This window comes from Xenopus laevis, chromosome 1S, assembly GCF_017654675.1.
Source record: "Xenopus laevis strain J_2021 chromosome 1S, Xenopus_laevis_v10.1, whole genome shotgun sequence".
NCBI lineage: Eukaryota > Metazoa > Chordata > Amphibia > Anura > Pipidae > Xenopus > Xenopus laevis.
In genome coordinates, this window is record NC_054372.1 from 88,237,712 (window position 1) to 88,258,285 (window position 20,574).

Sequence of the window (20,574 nt, forward strand, 5' to 3'; positions counted from 1 at the left end):
TTTACAGTAACTAAAGCACATATAAAAACACATTTTGTGTTGCAGTAGTTTTTTTTTATTGTGACCAATAATAATTTTTCATTTTCTCTTCATGTAGGTGGCTATGAAAGATTCCACTCTGAATACCCAGAGTTTTGTGCAAAAACAAAGTCCATAAACAGTATTTCCTTACCTGCCAGCATAGAACCTGCTGAAATGAGCTGCAGATCTTGCACTACACCTCTCCATGACCAGGTAACCTGGCATATTTTACTTGCATAATGTATCATCTGCTAGACCCAATTAGTAATCATCCCTTGAATATGAATTGACAATAAAGGTTTACTGGAATAAGGTCTTAGTACAAAGGTGATGCAGGGACTTGTCTGATGGTCATCTTGGAGTTAGGAATGAATTATTCCCCCTATGAGGCAAATTAATAAGACTTTTCCACCTTCCCCCAGATCAACTAGCAGTTAAGGTGGCCATAGATTTTTGAAAGATCTTTTCTTTATAGTAAAGTATCTTGAAACGATTGTTTAAATTTATGATTTGTCCATCAACTGAAAAGACTATTTCAAGTGATATTGTCTAGCTGAAGGTGGGAAAAGTGTAGGTAGTTGCCGATTTGGCTCAGCAAACAACTGGACAATGGATACATTTCACAATGAAAATTTTCTAACCTGACCGATGTTGAACGAAAAATCCTGTGTAATCAGTGCATGGGGATGGACATCAGGTCCCCCATTCTGGTGCACAAACAAGATTCTGAAATGATGGAAGGCTTGCCTTAATAACAGTGTCCTCAAAATGGCTCCTGTCTGCTTGCTATAATTATGAATTCCCAGACTGATGGAAACAAGATTCAAATATTTATATAGTGTAATTAAAGTTAATTTTGCTTGACTAACATGATAGGATTTGGAATAATTTAAATACCTTACCTAAAAATATGTCCAACAAAAATATCACCATAAATTGTCTTAATTTTATATTATCTGATGCCCCCTACTGCCATGCTACATCTGCTGTTAATCCTAATAAAGCTTATATATGAGCTAGCAAATACAAAATGTATAGTGGGGCTTGCAAGATGGCCAGATATTTAAAGTTTAGCTGCATGCATGCCTAATCTCTTCACTACATAAAGCAAACTAAATAAAAAGCAGAAAACATTGAAAAAAATATATATTTAAGGAAGCTTACCACTTTCCATATGGGGTCCGGGTGCTCATGCTCCAAACCCTCAGCAGGGGGGGAAATACATACAAAACACGAAAAATAGAGCTGGCACTACTCCGGTACCCCAAAAATATGATCAAATCAAATAGAATCCAGGAGTCACAAAGTATTAATGAAGTAGTAAAAAGATTTTTTATTATTGCATCTTGTATAAAAATAAAAGCCTGACGCGTTTCGTGTCCACACAGGACACTTAATCATAAGCCTATGATTAAGTGTCCTGTGTGGACACGAAACGCGTCAGGCTTTTATTTTTTATACAAGATGCAATAATAAAAAATCTTTTTACTACTTCATTAATACTTTGTGACTCCTGGATTCTATTTGATTTGATCATATTTTTGGGGTACCGGAGTAGTGCCAGCTCTATTTTTCGTGTTTTGTAATCTCTTCACTAGGCAAGTAAAAAATAAAGCTAATAAAATGTTGCATTCGTTCTATTAAAACATGCCAAAAATCGACTTCTCCTATCTCACATATTTATATCTGCAACAGGGTGGGCCTGTGGAGATCCTTCCTTTCTTATACCTTGGCAGTGCATACCATGCAGCCAGAAGAGACATGCTGGATGCTTTGGGGATCACAGCATTACTGAATGTATCGCCTGATTGTCCCAATCACTTCGAAGGTCATTATCAGTATAAATGTATACCAGTGGAAGATAACCACAAAGCCGACATCAGCTCCTGGTTTATGGAGGCAATAGAATATATCGGTAAGTGTTATAATAATAACATTTTGTATTCTGCATGGCCATCAGCATTACAAATAAAATGGGGACTACTGGGAAGAAGTTTGTTGTCTAATACTAATAGGTTTGTAAATTTTACTTGATTATTTAAACTATTTACTAGGGATGCACTGAATCCACTATTTTGGATTCGGCTGAACCCCTGAATCCTTCACGAAAGATTCGGCTGAATACCGAACCAAATCCGAATTTGCATATGCAAATTAGGGGTGGGAAGGGGAAAACATTTACTACTTCCTTGTTTCAGACAAAAAGTCACCCAATTTCCCTCCCCACTCCTAATTTGCATATGGAAATTAGGATTCAGATTCGGTTTTTTGTGTGTAATTTTAAGGACAAGGTTCTGCACTGCCTTTAAACAGCAGCGTCTTAGTGTTAATGGGCTACATGTTTTAAAGTAACATAGATTAAAGGTTAAATTTTAGCAACAATATATCAATTGTTATCTGAACTGGTCTACTGGCAGCAACATGAGGAAATGTATGTAATATACAATTCACTCTGGATTGTTGCAATTTCCTAATAGTAGCTTGTAGAGAATTCAACCCTGTAGAGAAAAACCCTCCGCCCCCAGCTTAACTGCCCCCAGGGAAATGCCCCATACTTTATACTTACCCCTCGTCGCAGATTCTGGCATCGGACTTCATGGCAGCCATCTGCTGGGTCTTCATGTCTTCTTCTGGCACTTCGGCAATTTCCATCCACTTCGCCGCATGCGCAGTTGTCCAAACCAGCAAATTGCTCCAACTACGCATGTGCTGACATACCGATCTCCCAGTCAGCTTACCAAGGACACAGAAGATGGATGCCGTGAAGTCCAATGCCAGAATCTGAGACGAGGAGTAAGTATAAAGTATGGGGCATTTCCCGGGGGGGGGCAGTTAGGCTGTGGGGAGGAGGGAAGGGGGTCTATGTGGGGTGGGGGGGGCTATGGATTTTTTTCTACAGGGTTGAATTCTCCTTTAAGCACTTTTTTCTCCTGATTTCCCTCCCTGCCCCTAATTTACATATGCAAATTAGGATTTGGTTGAACTGAATCCGAATCCTGGTGAAAAAGGCTGAATTCTGACCGAACTCTGGATTCGGTGCATCCCTATATCTTGCAATTCTGTGCTTTAAACTGCAGTTTCTTTCTTCTTATTAAGTTGCACATTTTTCCAAGAGTAAAAACTGCACGATCTGCATTCCTGGCTGAGTGTAATGTCTGTCTGATTTCATTATGTATTGTTGGTAAAACTAAATCATACATTTCTGTTACAGACTCCGTTAAAGATCAAAATGGACGTGTCCTTGTTCACTGCCATGCTGGCATTTCCCGTTCCGCCACCATCTGTTTGGCCTATTTGATGATGACAAAAAGGGTGAAGTTGGAGGAAGCCTTTGAGTTTGTGAAGCAGCGCAGGAGCATAATCTCTCCTAACTTCAGCTTCATGGGTCAGCTTTTACAGTTTGAATCTCAGGTCCTAACCACTACCTGTGCTACAGAAGCTGCTAGTCCCTCTGCCACTCTGAGAGAACGCAGTAAGCCTTCCGGTTCACCCACATCTACTTTTGTTTTTAGTTTCCCAGTTGCTGGGCCAAGCGGCATTCCCTATCTCCATAGCCCTATCACAACCTCCCCCAGCTGCTGAAGGAAAATAGAAGAAACCATCTTTTGCATTTATCCTTTTATGACCACAGTGGGTCCAAAGTGACTTTTCTAAAGAGCACCAAACTTTGCCTCTTAGTAAGATGCAAACCCTTTATTAATCGAGGGGTGGGGAGGGAGAGGAAAAAAGCAATAATGGTGAAGAGATCTCCTCTGGCATATTGGATATGTGTAACTTATTGGGGTTTTTTTCTCCAAAAGCTAAGTGGCAGTTTTTAATTTTTGTCACATTTTTAATTAAATAATGAACATAACTTGGGAAATTTCTTTTCCCAAAGTGCCTCATTTTCTAATTTTCTTATTTAATTCTATATTTAAAGAACGTTTGTTTGCCTTGAAAGTTCTGTCCTCCAAAGTATCATAATGCAATAAGAAAACCATTCCAACTTTAAAAAGAAAAAAAAACTGTTAATATAAATGTCGGATTTTAAAAGCACAACTGAAAGTATTTAATATGTCAGCAAACGCGGGATATTTTCTGCAACAAGTGGAAAGTTAGGCAGCTGAGGACAGGACTCTGGGTGTGTGTGTACTTCTGTTGTATTCCAAATACTGTCGCAATATTCAATATTTTAGTTGACTTTCTTGCCTAAAGCCAGCCTCTGGCTAATAAGCATGGGGAGAGAGAGTTCACAGTCTAAAACAAGTTTCTTCATTTAAAATCTATAAAAAAGCTTGCAGTATACGTTCACCATTCAAGTGCTTGCTGTGAGGCCAATGGCAGATTTAACTCTCACAGCGAAATGTATCATTTTACATTTTGGTTTAGGAACTGTGCAATTAGTGACTATTATAGTTAATTGCACTATATGTGTTTAAAGTATTGAAGAGTTTAGCAACGACCTCAGCATTCAGAAAACTATTATTGTCTTGTCTAGTGTTGATGTTTCTCAACATTATAATAATGATTGATGGTGTTCAAATGATATACAGAATTTCAGGTTTGGGTTTCCAATATTTTTACATTTCACTGAATAAATGAACCAGTATATTATGAAACAAGGGTTGCCATGAAAATGACTGAGAACTGCTTTTAAAAATGTATTTCACAGCTTATTTATGACCGCATTCATATACTATGAGGCAGCAACATGTTCTGGTGTTTGGGAAAGAAGGAATCTATCTGGCAGGTAGGATACTTTAGATTTGTTCTGCCAGTAAACATTTTTATCATGGGCTCCGCCATGCTTGGGTTTAAAACAAGTTACAGCAAACAATATGGAGACAGTAAACTTGTTCTAAGGCTGTTTGTTCAAAGAATGGGACAGATTTACATTCATAAAGAGTTAGCCAATTGTTTCATCTAACAATAAACCAAGACAAATATCTCGCTCTTAATCATTTTTGTCCCAGAAGGGGCACATCGATATTTTGACTCACAAATAATTTGACTTACAAAAAACGGAGACCAACATAGCTGCAAATTAGCATTTAAATATTTCAGTGTGATCAGTTTCTGCTATTTATGATATACAGTCATGTGAAACCATATCTCGGCTTCACATATGGTGATTACACTAAGCCCCAAAACTACCAGCATCACTTTATGGCAATTGCAACTTTTTGAAATAAAGTGTTCTTGTAGATATGTATGCAATGGTTTTTTTTTAATTATAATAGGGCTAGTGCAGGAATATCCCCTGGAGGATCCCAGCATTCCAGTTTGACCAGAAGTGACAAGTGCACTCATAGCTAAATGTTCATATTTTACATATGTTCCAAAATGTGTGGAGGCAAATTTTAACAATAAAACTATTTCCAAGCTGTTGGTATTTTTCATTTGGGTGAAAACAATCCGCTCATTCTGATCTTCTAACTAGGCTGCCTATTCAAAGTAATGCCCACAGCCACTTTTTTATTTTTCTCCATTTTATATCTCTTATCTCATTCAGGAATATTTACTGCAAAGCCCCAAAATGTAGCACCTTTTTATTGTCTGTTTTATTGTCTATTGACCTTAAACACCCTTATAAGTACACAACGGATTATTTAAAGCTAACAACCAGATTCATCTTCATAGATCCCATGTTAGAAACAATCCTAAGGATAACTTTACTTTTCATATAGGAGTAGCTTGATTTGGTTATGGTTAATATGAGAAATGTATATAAGCAAGGATATAGACTAGGGCAGATCCTATTAGATATTAGTAAAAGTATCAGACCCCCAAGGGCTTACTCAGCCAAGCCTACAATCTGTGGTTTTTACTATGATGGATGCCTGGGGCACAAAATTATCATTAACATGATGTGAAGAGGCAGATGCTGAATAATGGCATAAATGCTCAAGCTTAATTAAAATAAAACTCCTATTTTATGTTTTTCACCAGATCCAGTATCCCACAAAACCTCAGTTCTTAGCGATACATAGATGACCAGTAACTGATAAAAGTTGCTATGGGCTACTAGAACTGGTGCCAATTATGTAATCTCAACAGTTCTAATGCTTCTAGTTTCTTTCCATTCTAAGCCTAAGAAAAATGTTTAATACAAACCGTATTTATTGCTCTTTGGTGTAGGACAGACGCTGTAAGAGTTTTTATGAGAACATGGGAAAAAATATGCTCCTGCCCATTACACCTTGGCATCCTGTCAGCAGTTGTCTATATAGATTTATTTGGCAGGCGCAAATTCACGGCGAATTTCTGCATTTTGCCACCGGCGAATAAATTTGCAATTAACCAATGCCCATTGACTTTAATGGGCGCCAGCATCTACTTTGACAGCGGTGAATTGTCACCGGCGTCAAAATCTGCGTTTCACAAAATTTTTTGCCCGTTTTGTGAATTTCTCTGGAAATTCGTGACGAAGCAAAACAGGACAAATTAGCCCATCACTGGAATATTGTAACCTAAACATTTTGAGATCTTTTTGTTGCGACATAGCTTGAATAATGTGCATGGGTACATAGTAACAGTAAGTTAGATTGAAAAACTCCATTTTCACTGCTAGTTGATCCAGAGTAATGCAAAAAAAAAAAAACACACATTTTTTTTACATTTTGGCTTCCTGGAAAATGCCAAAGAAGTCAGAAGGTTTTTATGCACCATTTCCTGTGTAAAATGTACCCACTTTCCCTTCTCATCTCATTGAATGAAGCAGCTTATACTTTTGTTTTCATCACAGTGCGAGAGCTTCATGCTTGTTTTTTGTTGCTTCACGTTCAGGTTGAACCTTTTACAACCACAAAGGCACATGAACCCTGTTGGTGACTTTCTGTCCTTAAAGCAGTGGAGCGTCACTGGAATATGACAAAGAAGTAGGGAATTAGTCTTTCATAACTAGAAGTGTGATTATAAAATCAATGCAATAGTGTGTTTTGGAATTTCTCTGTAAATATTTTCATTGTTTGTGGCCCAACTTTTCTTTTTATCCTATAAGCAGGGCGTCTGTATTATGTATATATGTGTTTTCTCCTTATTTAAAATGTTAACTTATTGCCTGAAAGATTGTTTGGCGAAAAATAAAAAAACAAATGACAGAGCAAGCTTCTTGTGTGTGTATATTTGTAATGTATGTATATTTGTAATGGCATATAAAAATAGTATATCAAACTCTACATTTTAACATATTGGGATACAAAGTTTCAAGTTCAGTTTGTCATTTTATGCGTGTATTAAGCCTTTAATGGGATTCTGAAACAGGGAAAACCCGTTTTTAGTGTTTTTCTTTTTCTTTTCAAAACCCATTAGTTAATTGTATTACTCCAGCAGAATCCTGCATTGGAAACAGTTTCCAATGCAGGACAGATTTTCTTTTGTACATTTCATTTTGAAATCTGACATGGGGCTAGACATGTTAGTTTGCCATGTGCCTTCAGTCATGTGACTTGTGCTCTGATAAACTTAAAGGACCAGTAACAAAATCAACTCTACCCTTTTCCACCTACAGATCTATCCTGCAGAAAGTGTATTATGCTTAATGCTTTATAAAAAAAAATACCATTGGCTCCGCACCTTGGATCTTGCAGTCGCCTTTTCGCATTTTGGGAAAGACAGTGTACACCCAGAAGCAGAGTTTTATAATGGTATTTTTTTTTTTATAAAACATTAATCATTATACACTTTTTGCAGGATAGATCTGTAGGGAGAAAAGGGTAGAGTGGATATATAAATAAAAAAAAAAATAGTGCTACTGGTCCTTTAGGTAAATTCTTTACAGATGGAATCACCCCTCCTTTCCCTACTAGCAACTGCTCAACAGAACAATGGAAAGATAACCAAATTACTCTCTGACTCCTATGTTACTACAAAAAATTCCATTCCCCCACCTAGTGGTACAGTAGATCCAAGTCCCACTGTGAATCCTCTTTCAGTTACGTTGAGTAGGAGAAACAATGGCTTATCTGAAAGCAGTTCGATTGTACAGAGCTTGTACTATCAGAAAGCACAGGATCAGGCACAATGAGCTGAGAAAATGACCTACATACCAATATTACAACTTAAAAAATACATTTATTGGTTCAAAAATGACATTTTAAATGGTAGAATCAATTACTTGCAACATTTTTCCAGAGAAAACAACCCCAACCTTGACAGTCTACCTTAATTTCCTGCTTTTTATGTTGGTTAAAGCCACAAAATATACAGTAAGTTTACCCCATACGGTATACCCCATACGGTATATATTTTTGGAAAGTATATATTCTCCCAAATCCAAAATGGATAAATGTCTTTCTTCATTAGCATTCAAATTTGAAAATACATTTTTTTGGTGCTGAAACTATTCCCTTTGATATCTGGTGGGATGCCATTGTAGACAAAAAATCCGAATGACAGAAAGGTGCACATGATCCATAGCTGGTTTATTAGCCATGCATGTGACTCACTCCAACGTTTATTACATTTCTAAAAATCCCCTCAAACCTTTTATTTTACAGTCTCGTGTCTCTCACATGTCATTAGGAACCAAGAGAAATCATCCTAACTATGCACGCCGGGGGTCTGGCAAACAGATTGAGACAGAAATGAGATACAAATGAATTACATAGTACAATTAGCATAAAGCTATAAAAGGGCAAAAAACACAATACAGGTATGGAACCTGTTATCCAAAATGCTAAGGACCTGGGGTTTTCCAGACAAGGGATCTTTCTGTAATTTGGATCTCCATAACTTACGTCTCATAAAAAATCTTTAAATATTAAATAAACCCTAAAGGCTTGCTTTGCCACCAATATGGATTTATGCAGGAATTAGTTGGGATCCAGACCAAGGTAATCATTTGATTATAATGGAGTGTATGGAAAATGGCCTTCCCATAATTCAGAGCTTTCTGGATAATGGGTTTCCTGATAATGGATCCTGTATTTGTACAGTAAGCACAAAACGACATGGCACTTAAAGATTTTAAAAAATCCACTTAACTGTACTTACATGTTGTCAGGGGTCTAACAACATAGACAGCAGACCCAGAGGTTGGCACCAAGAACAAGACTTGGTGAGGGTCATACCTGATGCACAGTTCCAATGTGTGTGTATATACAAAGTATACACTCTACCCCATCAATTTCTGTTTTGTCCATTTCTATCGATTATTTTTTTTTTTCTTTTTAAAGGGGTGGTTCACCTTAGAGGTAGTGTATGTTATAGAATGGTTCATTCTAAGCAACTTTTCAGTTGGCCTTCATTTTTTCTTTTTCTTTTTTTGACCCCATCTAAAAAAAAACAAATGCTCTGTAAGGCTACACATTTATTACTTATTGTTATTGCTACTTTTTGTTACTCCTCTTTCTATTCAGGCCCTTTCCTATTCATATTCCAGTCTCTTATTTAATGTAAGGTTAGTATAGCAATTTGGACCCTAACAGTCCCAAGCAGCTGAAAATACAAACAAGCTGCTAAAAAAAACCTCTAAAACCACAAATAGTAAAAACCAAAATGAAAACCATCTGCAACTTGTCTCAGAATATCACTCTCTACATTATACTAAAAGTTAATTTAAAGGTGAACAACCCCTAATTGTAATCAATACTCAAAGCTGATGAATAACAATTCTGATACAAGCTCATAAAAATATACTTTATTGTAGTGCTCCAAATCTGATACCATGCATGTAAATTAGGGTGCCATATGGTAGAGCTTTCCATGATGTGGAACTGCCCCGCTAATAAGAGCCAAAGCTATGTAACATGGGGTCCAATTCGGGTAAATTATAAGGTGCTAATTTACTTCCTTGGATATCTCTGCAGCTACAGTATAGGGGAGTGACCAGTACAGCTTTTAAAAGCTGACCCACACCCGACCCTAACCCCTGCAGAACCTGCTCCAGACCCTAACCAGGTGCACTCTCCTATTTATATACCCACGTCTGCCTGCTGCAATGTCATGAAAGGAACGGAACATACAGGTAGGGGTATTTAAAAAGGTGCGCCATCTCGACAGAAGTGGGGCACTAGAAGGTTGCAACAGGATAGACACAGGCTCAAGTTCTGCCCGCACCCACCTGTCCAGCAAGTCCCGTAGGCTTTGGACTGGACCACACATCACTAGTACCTATTAATTCTTTTGACTAAGTCAGCAAAGTATCAGAGGAACTACCAGCAGTTAGTGGGGCCCATCAGGTTTTTATCTGGGGTCACTCCAGCCCAGTCCGACACTGGGAGCTGACATTGTTCCAGTAGTAAATGCACTCAGGACGAGCAGTGGAAGCAAAAGCAAATTATTCCTCCTGAAACCTTTTAAGTAATTTAACATTATCTCAGAAACAGTACATAATTATTCATTAGAAATTTCTAAATTGTGGGATGAAGCTTATGTTAAATGTAAACCTGTTATGGGTTTCTTGGCAAGGTGTTTAAATGTATCCAGTTTTGGTTCAGGAGACCCAAGTTATTAGTTATTATTATTTCTATATATTAACAAGAAGAATTTGGAGTAGGGAAAACAACTTCAAAAGCCACAATGCCATCCTATTAATTTAACAGACATTTCCCATATTTCACAAAAGAAAAAATGACTCCTACTAACTGCAGCGTGGGGCTTCATCTGTTTCACTGAAGGATCAAAAACGAAATACAAGAGAATTGCCCTTGGAACTTTGTGTTGATTTGTACAGATATTCACCACAATAAAAGCCTGTCATTTCTATGCGCATTCATCTACCCACTCCAGTGTATCTGCCTGTTTTTTTGGAAATGTTGGAAGATATCCGCACCATAGTAGGGTCTGGGGCATGTGCACCTGGAGCAACACGTGTCTCTTGGACAGTGCCACTTCACAGTGGATTCTGTCGGTGGTGTAACTAGAGTGTACCAGCCACCCTGAGGGGCCTGGTGCATTCAGATCCCCATCCTCCTGCCCACTTCCCATCCTGCCTTAGCCCCGCCCATGTCCCTCCTCCACCCACTCCCTCCCAACCTAAGTCCCCCTTCCTCGCCGCAGGTAAGAGAGCAGCTGGGGAGGAGGGTTTTTTTTTTATTAGCTATAAAGGAAGCAGACCCCACAGTCCAGACCCCCTGCAACTGCAGGGTCTGCTTCCTTTCTAGGTAAACCACTGGATTGTGTTTTAAATTGAATGACTTTGTTTGTAGATTTAAGATATTGTACCGTGTTAAACCATTGAAAAAATGCAGAAAATGAAAAGCTTGGTGATCCCTTTTATCAGCTAATTGAATTTGCCTGACAAAGGGGCCTGTGTGCTCCGAAAGTTTGTTTGTAGAGAATTTTATTATCCATGAGCCAAACTTCTCTCTTTACCATTGACTAACAGTGACCTCTAGAGGATATTTAAAGGTACATTCACATAGCGTTTGTGTTTAAGAGGGTTATTTATTAATACTCAATTTATTCTAGTTCTGTGGAAAAAAAAACTTTTCAAGATTTATTATACCCCGAAGCTGCTAAAAGTCTGAATCTGAATATACTCCATCTAAAACCTGTCGAATTCATGTATAAGTCAAAGGCAGCTGTCCCTTTAACCATCACGAATTTTGGAGTGTTTGCCGCTGGTGTTCACTCGAAAACTAGAGTCTTTCAGCATCTAACTTGATACATTTGAGCGAATTCCGATTTTTTCGAGAAAAATTATTAGTCAGTTAGTACATTTTTTTGTGGATAGGTTGAATTTGTTTTAATGAAAAAGTGAGAAAAGGTCAAGTTTTAGTAAACAACGCCCTAAATTTAAACCTGGAAGGTGGACTATGCTACCTGTGCAATTCCAAAAGAGCCAGGACTTTGCCTCATAAGCATTATTACCAATGTCTCCTTTGAGGTGGTATCCTTTCAGATGGAGTGGATAAAGCCTTAATGTTCCCTCAACCTTATCACCTGGGTTATCATATTGAAGTTTGGCTATAGACGTTAGGTCTAGCGTACCTCGGTGGACAGACACTTTGGTATCTGGTGAGGCCTGAACAGGCTACTTGCTCCAGTCGTTGCTGTTAGTTGTTCTTTGAGGCACCAGGATTCTTCCATTCAGGCCAGAGGGGTGTTTTTGGAATATCTATGACAGTATCTGACTCTGCATTAGGGATGTAGCGAACTGTTCGCCGGCGAACTAGTTCGCGCGAACTTCGACTGTTCGCGTCCGCCGCAAGTTCGCGAACGTCGCGCGACGTTCGCCAATAGGCGTTCGCGTCAAAATCGTTCGACCATTCGATCGCTAAAATCGAACGATTTTCGTTCGATCGAACGATTAAAATCCTTCGATCGTTCGAATCGAACGATTTTCGGATGTTCGAAGTTCGCGAACAGTTCGCGAACTGTTCGCATTTTTTGCCGGTGTTCGTGAACGGCGTTCGCGAACACATACTCGGCGGTTCGCTACATCCCTACTCTGCATTCCACTTCTTCTGTCTACGATGCAAATCACAACAAAACAGTAACGTTACAGACATGAAATGGGTGAACTGAGAAAAAAAAGATGCCCAAATAAAAATGTTTTAAAATTGTAGTTCTTTTTATGCAGCAAATTGTCTCCTGGCTGCTTCCATATGAATTGTTGGGTAGTAAACAGCAGCCATAGGCATCAGCTCATTCCAGCAATCCTTGGCCAATTCAGTTCCTAATGTAGGAATTTGCAGGCATGGTGCTGGCAAAGCATAATGAAAGCAATGGATTCTAATTGTTAATCCATGGGAGCAGCACAGCAGATTGCATTTAGCCAGATATTAATGGCAGGCAAGGTAAAGTGCAAAATAGTAATTATGTTACTGTTGTCACTGATGTAGTGTGACATATTTGCAGATGATTCTGTTAGAAACACAAAGTATTAAATATTTTGTGGCCCATTAACTAGTTTAAAGGTTTAATTATTATACAGGGTCACAGTGAGACGTGGCTTTTCGCAGAATGAAGAACTGTACAATTCTAGAAGCTCATACAAAGGGGAATATAAAAGAGCATCACATTCTTTACAATCATCATTCCTGTGTATGTGCATATGTTATATTCACTTTTGCCTATGGGGGAAGAAATTGGGGTACAGCTGACTAGGTCCTATAAACATTAGCAGAGTGACGCATTTGGCCCCAATGTTGCTCTTATACCAAGTCTAGAGAAAAGTTCCCCTGGGCTCAACTAATTACACAGTACGAACAAGGACATCTAATTAGAGAATGCTACTTTGTAAAAATGTAGTGATTCCCCTGCTTCATCAAGTCACTTTAAATACGTGTGTTATGTAATTCATGAGGGTCCCGGTGAGGATGAAAACATTGGTTTAAATAATACACAATTGGTGTGATATATTCAGCTTTCTTGCTTGGCAAATTATAGTGAAAGCAGTGGATTACTCTTACTAGTCCAAAGATACAGTAAACTCCCATATAAACTCCACCTTACATGTAACTCAGAGGCTCACGGTGCAGCTGGTGGACAAAAGGCTTGTTTATACTGAGCTCTTTTATGAACTATTAATAAACCGCTTTATTTTTTTTTATATATATAAAATTGTTGTGAAATACATTTTCACCATATCCTATAAATTGCACTCATAGTGAACATGTGTAGACTCAGCTGTACTAGTTTTAAATGTGTTTTTTATGAGGGTTATTTTGTTTTTTTAGAATGGTTTTCATCACGACATCTACTCCTTTGGCAAAGAAAGTGACAGCTTGCCACTGACCTATAATGGGGGGATAGGGCAAGTGGATCCTTAGATGCAATTGCCCAGGGCCCCCTAGGCAGCAGCAGACACACAGAAACTGTGACTTCTGCTGCCTGTGCTCCCCACCTTCATCACCCACTGGGTCCTGCACATCATGATGGTCCTCCTCCTGTTGCTGTGCTCCTCCTGCCTCTTCAGCCTGATCTGCAAAAAATGATCATCACAAACACACACTTTTTATACTTTTTTTTTTGGTTCAAGTGAGATTTTTTGAAAACAGATAGTTATACAGATGATGCCACAGCTCAATACAAATGAAAAGGAATACTACCCAATACACAGATTGGGTCTATACATCTTTGCAGGTACAGAAGTTTGACCAAAAAGATAAATACATGACTGTCATATGCATTATACCTTGCAGCTATGAATCCTCAACGTATTGAAAAAGTAAAAGTTCTTGCTAGGAAATGGATGTTTCTATCACTGTATACTTACATCTTTATTGACAATTACAAAATCTATTGGCATTTTCATGGTGCGCGCAGTAGCCCATAATTTGACCTGGAGATGGTTTATACCAGAAAAGTTTAGCTCTAGCCTGTACCACATAATTAACTATACCATGCTTTAGGCAATTCCTACCGACACCCTAGGCTTTCTCAGACATTCTGCAGAATCCATAGCTGCCAAATAGTCATGTTAGCTTTAGTAGAACCCTTTCTCCTGGCAATCAGATCCTCCATTTTTTGTAGTTCCTGGACCGACTGTAGCCACATCTGGTAGGAAGGGGGGTCAGGGGCTTTCCAGTGCTGGGCAATGAGTTTACGTGCTAAGAAGAGTAATTTATGTACCATAGTGTGGGCTGGGCTCGTTAGTGGCGTTGGGGGGGCCATACCCAGTAAATACCATTTTGGATCCAACGGTATTTCAAACCCCAGCATCCCTTTGATACGAGTCTGTACCGCTACCCAGAAGGGTATAATTTCTGAGCAAGCCCAGAAAGTGTGTAAAATTGTGCCCTCTGCCAAACCACATCTCAAGCATGCTGGCGAGATTTCTGGATTAATTTTATGAAGTACAGTTCTGAAATAATAAGCTCTGTGTACAAAGTACAATTGTAAAATCCTATACTTATAAATAGGAGAGATCCGAAGAGGAGTATGAAGTACCTGGTCCCATTTCTCATCAGTAAATGGTGAGAGATCTGCCTCCCATCGCTCTCTCACTTTCAGGGAGGTTTTCTGTAGATTGGTGGTTTGTAGGGCCTTATAGAAAGTGGAAATTTTGTGACAAGTTGGCCCTGCTTAAACACCTCAGCCACAGGTGTTTTCTGTAAATTAAAGTTACACTGTTTGAGTGCTTTCTTCATTGCCCATCTTATTTTGTGATATGTCAGCCACTCGGATGAGGGGATGGAGAACATTTCCCTAAGAGTATCAAATGGAATTATACCTTGCTCATTCCATACCTGGTCTAGTAGATCCCTGCTTCAAGCCAGACCCTCGGAATTACAATTTTATCTAATGGGGCCAATTTAGCATTATACCATAAAGTCGTGAACGGATCTAGGCCCTTCGGGTTGGTAAGATGGTGATAATATCTCTTTGTAATTGTAGAAGTGGGTTTTTCTTAGAGAGCATAGCATTTTTTGGATTTATAGCTGTTAGGGCATAAAAAGGAGGTAGGTCAGTTTGTAGTATCTCCTGCCACAACTGATACACAGCTTCCCCTGGCCCAGTGAATTTCAAAGACCACATTTGTGAAAGTTGTGCAGCCACATAGTACTGGTGCATATCAGGAAACGCCAGTCCTCCCTCATCTTTTGGTCTACATAGTGAGGATAAGGACAGCCTGTTACGAGAGATACCCCAGATATACCGTCTAAAGATAGTGGCCAGGTCAATGAAAAAGCGGTTCTGTATTTTAAGGGGGTGTGCCATAATACATACAATAGTTTAGGAGCTATGATCATTTTAATGGTCTGTATACGTCCCGTGGGGCCCAATGGCAAATGTTTCCAAACTTGAAATTTACTCTGGACCCATTGCAATAAGGGGGCTATATTAAGATCATAATAAGATGACACCAGCAAGGCCACTTTGACCCCTAGATATGTGAATTGCTGAACTTTCAGTAATGGTATATCTGCCTTAATTCCATCACTCGCCTCTGGACCTAAGGGAAATATAACGGACTTTGAAGGGTTAGTCTTAAGGCCAGAGATTTCTCCAAAGGTCCTGGTTGTATCTAGGAGAGCAGAGAGAGGCATGGGTGTCCCCCAAGTATATCAGTGTGTCGTCTGCATACATCTGTATTTTCTCTTCCCTGCCCTGTATCCGAAAGCCTGATATAAGAGGATTCTGTCTAACCGCAAGGCCTAAAGGTTCGATGGCTTGGGCAAATAATAGTGGGGAGAGGAGGCACCCCTGCCTTGTACCTCAAGTTAAAGTAAAAGCTAGAGTTAATGATGAGTTAATTCATAGGGCTGCTGTTGGGGCTGCATATAGCAACTGGACAAGTGAGATAAAGTGAGGTCCTATCCCAAATGCAGTTAATACTTTCCATAAATAGCTCCACTCTATGGTATCGAAGGCCGTAGCAATATCTAAGGCTACTATTGCCCACTGCCCTACATTGGAGTGTTCCAAAGTGAGATTAAGCATCAGCCTTCTTATGTTGTGAGACATTGTTTTCCCCGGAATGAATCCTGTCTGATCCTCTGTAACCAGTTGTGTAACCACTTTCCCATACCTTCTAGCCAAGATTTTTGCTAAAATTTTTGTATCTGCAGTTAGAAGGGAAATGGGTCTATAAGCTTCAGGTAGAGTCGGATCCTTCCCTGGTTTAGGGAGGAGAATTATGGAGGCTTCATACATGGAGGCCGGGAGACTTTTATGTTGGGAGGCATAGTTATAAGTTTTCAGGAGATAGGGGGCTAGCTTTCTAGAGTGAAGTTTATAGAATTCAATAGGGATTCCGTCTGCTCCCGGGGCCTTGCCTACCGGGAATGACCCTATAGCCTCCTGTATTTCTTCCGTCGATATGGGTTGTTCTAAGTAATCCATACCTTCTGCTGGGGGTACTGGGAATTGTAGGTCTTTGAGGAAAGACTCAGTTGTATTACCCTCTGGGTCTAGTTTAGATTGATACAAATCTGCATAAAAACACTTTTTATACTTACACATTTATTTTAGGGGGGGATCGAGTCACATTCACATGGTACCTACACACATATACATACATTTTGTGTGTATTTGTGTATTTTTTTTTAACCGAGTGGGATTTTGCCTACAACAAAGGATTTATTGGCATAGTAAACAGCATATTTGCTGATCACACTTTGCAATACCTTTTATATGTTATTTTGGGGATTATATTCTATTTTTGGTGATTTTGTTGCATTACAGTATCTAGTATAAATAAGTTAAAGGCAGCCGGACATTGAGTTTTTCTTGGAAAATTTCACCGCTCATCTGAGTGGCCTCTACAGTTCAACTGAAGTGGTAGGGACATCCAATCACAATGGTTCCATTGAAATTCAATATGGTGTTGGTTGAAACTCACAAATGTATGAAAGTGTGATACCGTCACAAGGGTACCATGATTTTCATTCAAAACAATTCACACTTCTAGCCATGTACATTGAAAGATTAACACCCGTCTCAATGAAAATCATGGTACCATTGTGAGTATTGTTAGTATTACCAAGCAGTGTGGCATTGAGACACATTAACACACAACACATTGTTCATCATAATGTTCTTTATTTCTCTAGACCCATTAGAAGAAGTCTTTTCCTCAGCCTGTCAATATAGATTTACTTTTGCACATACAGAGATGTAAACCGTGGCAAATTATGGGCAGAGGACATTTCTGTTACAAAATTTAATATCTTTAATTCTTGTTGTTATACAGTTCTACTGTCCAGCAAAGGTTGCTGGGAGTATGAGAACAGCAGAACCTACCTACACCTTTACTAAGCAATAAGAAGTCTCCACTGTATATTAAAGCTCCCATAATGCACTAATGTGCAGCCAACTTGCTCAAAGCATGAAGTGGGCTTTTTAGTGTTATCGCGTTACTGCATGTAAAGCTCATTGGTCAGTCTTTGTTTCTCCTTCATTTCCAATATTCAAAAGAGTGCAGAGGGGAAAAAGAAAATGATCCAAGGCTTCTTGAGTTTATCAGGTTGGGAACAGTAAATATTGCATTGTTTACGAACGAATGTTTGTGCAAAGGAAAGTAACGTGGCAGGGTCCTGGCTCACAAATATAAAAACAAATAAATAGGCTCCTCAGTACTCAGGATACTTAAGCTAAAAGTGGATAAACATTACGGTTACACATACATAAAACATCCAGTTTAAGCACTCGGGAAATACCATTGTGGCACATCACTGGTAGCGATGCTGAACTCTTAAAAGAAAATCTAGGCTTTTTTATTTTGGATAACTTATTGGAAACGAGCCTCAGAATAGTAATTTTTTTTTTTAAAAGGCAGCACCATGTAAACAATTCTTCAACAGGAAGAGTATCACGGAAGAACGCTTCTACTCCGAACACAACCATCAATGTAACACTTAATAAGGTACAGCTTATTTCCAGGCTTGCAGGGCTTTCCTTTTCATGGAAACACTTCCCAGAGTCAGTCGCTTACTGCTCACTTCTTGCTTGAAAATCCACATCCCCTGGGTTTGGTTTCTAACTAAGTCTTTTGTTCAGCTGTTGTGGCAGCCTGCAAAGGGGTTTCTGGCTTCATAATCTGGTATGTGATGAGATATTCTGGGTATGCCTGCACATTGACAAAATACATTATTAGTTATGCCCCATCTTTCCATTCCCCCATATCACAATTGCATTATGTACAACAGCAAGTCCTTCAATGTTCCTTCTATCTAGCTTTAACATTCTTCATTTACTGCGTCATCTCATAAGCTAATAAGCTTCTCTTCCAACCCAAGGCAACCACAGCCCTTTAGCAGTGAAGATTTGTGCCTCCAATAATGCCCCAGTAGTTTCTCATTTTCTATGTTGTTTTTCTGTTGGTGGATGTATATTAGCGAGTAGATTACTTTCAGTTTGAAATGTATATCTGTATAATTGCATGTGTTTGTATAAAAGCCTACAAGAAAAAGACATTTAAAGGGATTCTGTCATCTGAATAAAAAGTGTTAACATTTATGTGAAAACAACATTGGTGGCCATTTATAAAGTTCGCGCAGCGCATATCTATTCGAAAATGGATGTTTTGCACATGCTTTTTCCTGAACACTAAAATATTGCACTGCTGTGCCCATCTTTTCGGTTTTTGCATTGTGAATAAGTTTTCGCAAATGGCTCGCAAATGAGACGGGTGTTTGCATGAGTGCGCCCACTGTGCAATGTTGCTGTGCGTGAAAATAGCGTTGATAGCAACTTAAATTCTCAATTTGCAAAACTGTTTTGTGAATATTTTCTCCGCCACCAAAGCTGTTGCGTAATTCAACCGCATAGTGTGCAAATAAATATTTGCAATTTACGATTTTTGCCATATTTAAAAAGCTCTTATAGCCATTTGCAATGTGAAAAAGAAATTCACAAATCAGTTTGCACACTCATTCAGCTTATATAATAATTTAACCAGGCGCAGGGCAAATATATTCACTGTGCAAACCAATTTGCCCTGTGCAAAGTTTATAAATGAGCCCCATTTACTATTGGGTAAAGTAGTAACTGTTTTGGCTAGAGATGCACAGAATCCAGGATTCCATTTGGGATTTTCCCTTTTTCAGCAGGATTTGACTGAATCCAAGTGCCTGGCCGAACCAAATTGGAATCCTTAAAATCTTGTGACTTTTCATCACACAAACAAGATAAAAAAATGTTTTTCTCTTTAACTCTTCCTAGCCCTAATTTCTATATGTAAACTAGGGTTTGGTTCTGTATTTGGCCAAATCCATCAGCCGAATCCCAAAAGAGTGGATTCAGTACATCCCTGGGTTTGGCAAAAACTTTAACATTAAATAAACACAATAGGACTGTTTTGCCTTAAAGGAACAGTTCAGTGTAAAAATAAAAACTGGATAAGCTGTGCAAAATAAAAAATGTTTCTAATATAGTTAGCCAAAAATGTAATCTATAAAGGCTGGAGAGACTGGATGTCTAATATAATAGCCAGAATCCAACTACCTGCTTTTCAGCTCTATAACTCTGAGTTAGTCAGCGACTTGAAGGGGGACCACATGGGACATAACTGTTCAATGGGTTTGCAATTGAGCCTCAGCATTCAGCTCAGATTCAAAAGCAACAGTTATGCCCCGTGCCCCCCCTCAAGTCACTGATTGGTTGCTGCCTGGTAACCAATAAGTGGAAGCCAAGAGAGCTGAAAAGCAGGAAGTAGTGTTCTGGCTATTATGTTATACATCCAGTCACTCAAGCCTTTATACATTACATTTTTGCCTAACTAACTATATTACAAACATTTTTTATTTTGCACAGCCTATCTATTTACCCAGTTTTTATTTTTATACTGAACAATTCCTTTAAGTACTGTTTTATTGTTATGGAGAAAATAGAATAATTTTTTAAAATTTGCTAAAGATGGTCTCTTCCACTTTTTCTGGCTAACAGATTTCTGAATAAGTGATCCAATACCTGTAGTAAGCACACTAAGGTCTATCCTAGTTGTTGCTGCTATTGCTTACTTACAATGGAGTGGTTCAGAATGCATCCGCTTTTTCCCCTCTTTCAGAGCAGCCTTGTACCTTTACAGGATCATAGAATTTCCTTGGAAAATTTTAATATCCTTATATTTTACATTAGGAGGGGCATCTGAACTTCTACTGTGCCAGATAACACTTGTAAAGTAATGGGACTGAAATATTGAGTAAAGCTGTTACTTTATTGTAATGAAGGGTTATTAATGTG

At 38.7% G+C, this 20,574-nt stretch overlaps 1 protein-coding gene across 4 annotated transcripts in view; it reads right to left on the bottom strand.

The window, feature by feature from the left end:
- Nucleotides 1-17,416: 17,416 nt before the first annotated feature.
- The window catches only part of LOC733328 (poly [ADP-ribose] polymerase tankyrase-1), an 88,623-nt gene continuing 85,465 nt past the window's right edge, over nucleotides 17,417-20,574 (bottom strand). For all 4 annotated transcript variants that reach the window (XM_041579869.1, XM_018243579.2, XM_018243580.2 and 1 more), the window contains exon 27: nucleotides 17,417-18,460. In XM_041579869.1, coding sequence (XP_041435803.1) covers nucleotides 18,374-18,460 — 87 coding nt within the window. In that variant the 3' untranslated portion in view covers nucleotides 17,417-18,373. The remainder of the gene's footprint in view (nucleotides 18,461-20,574) is intronic.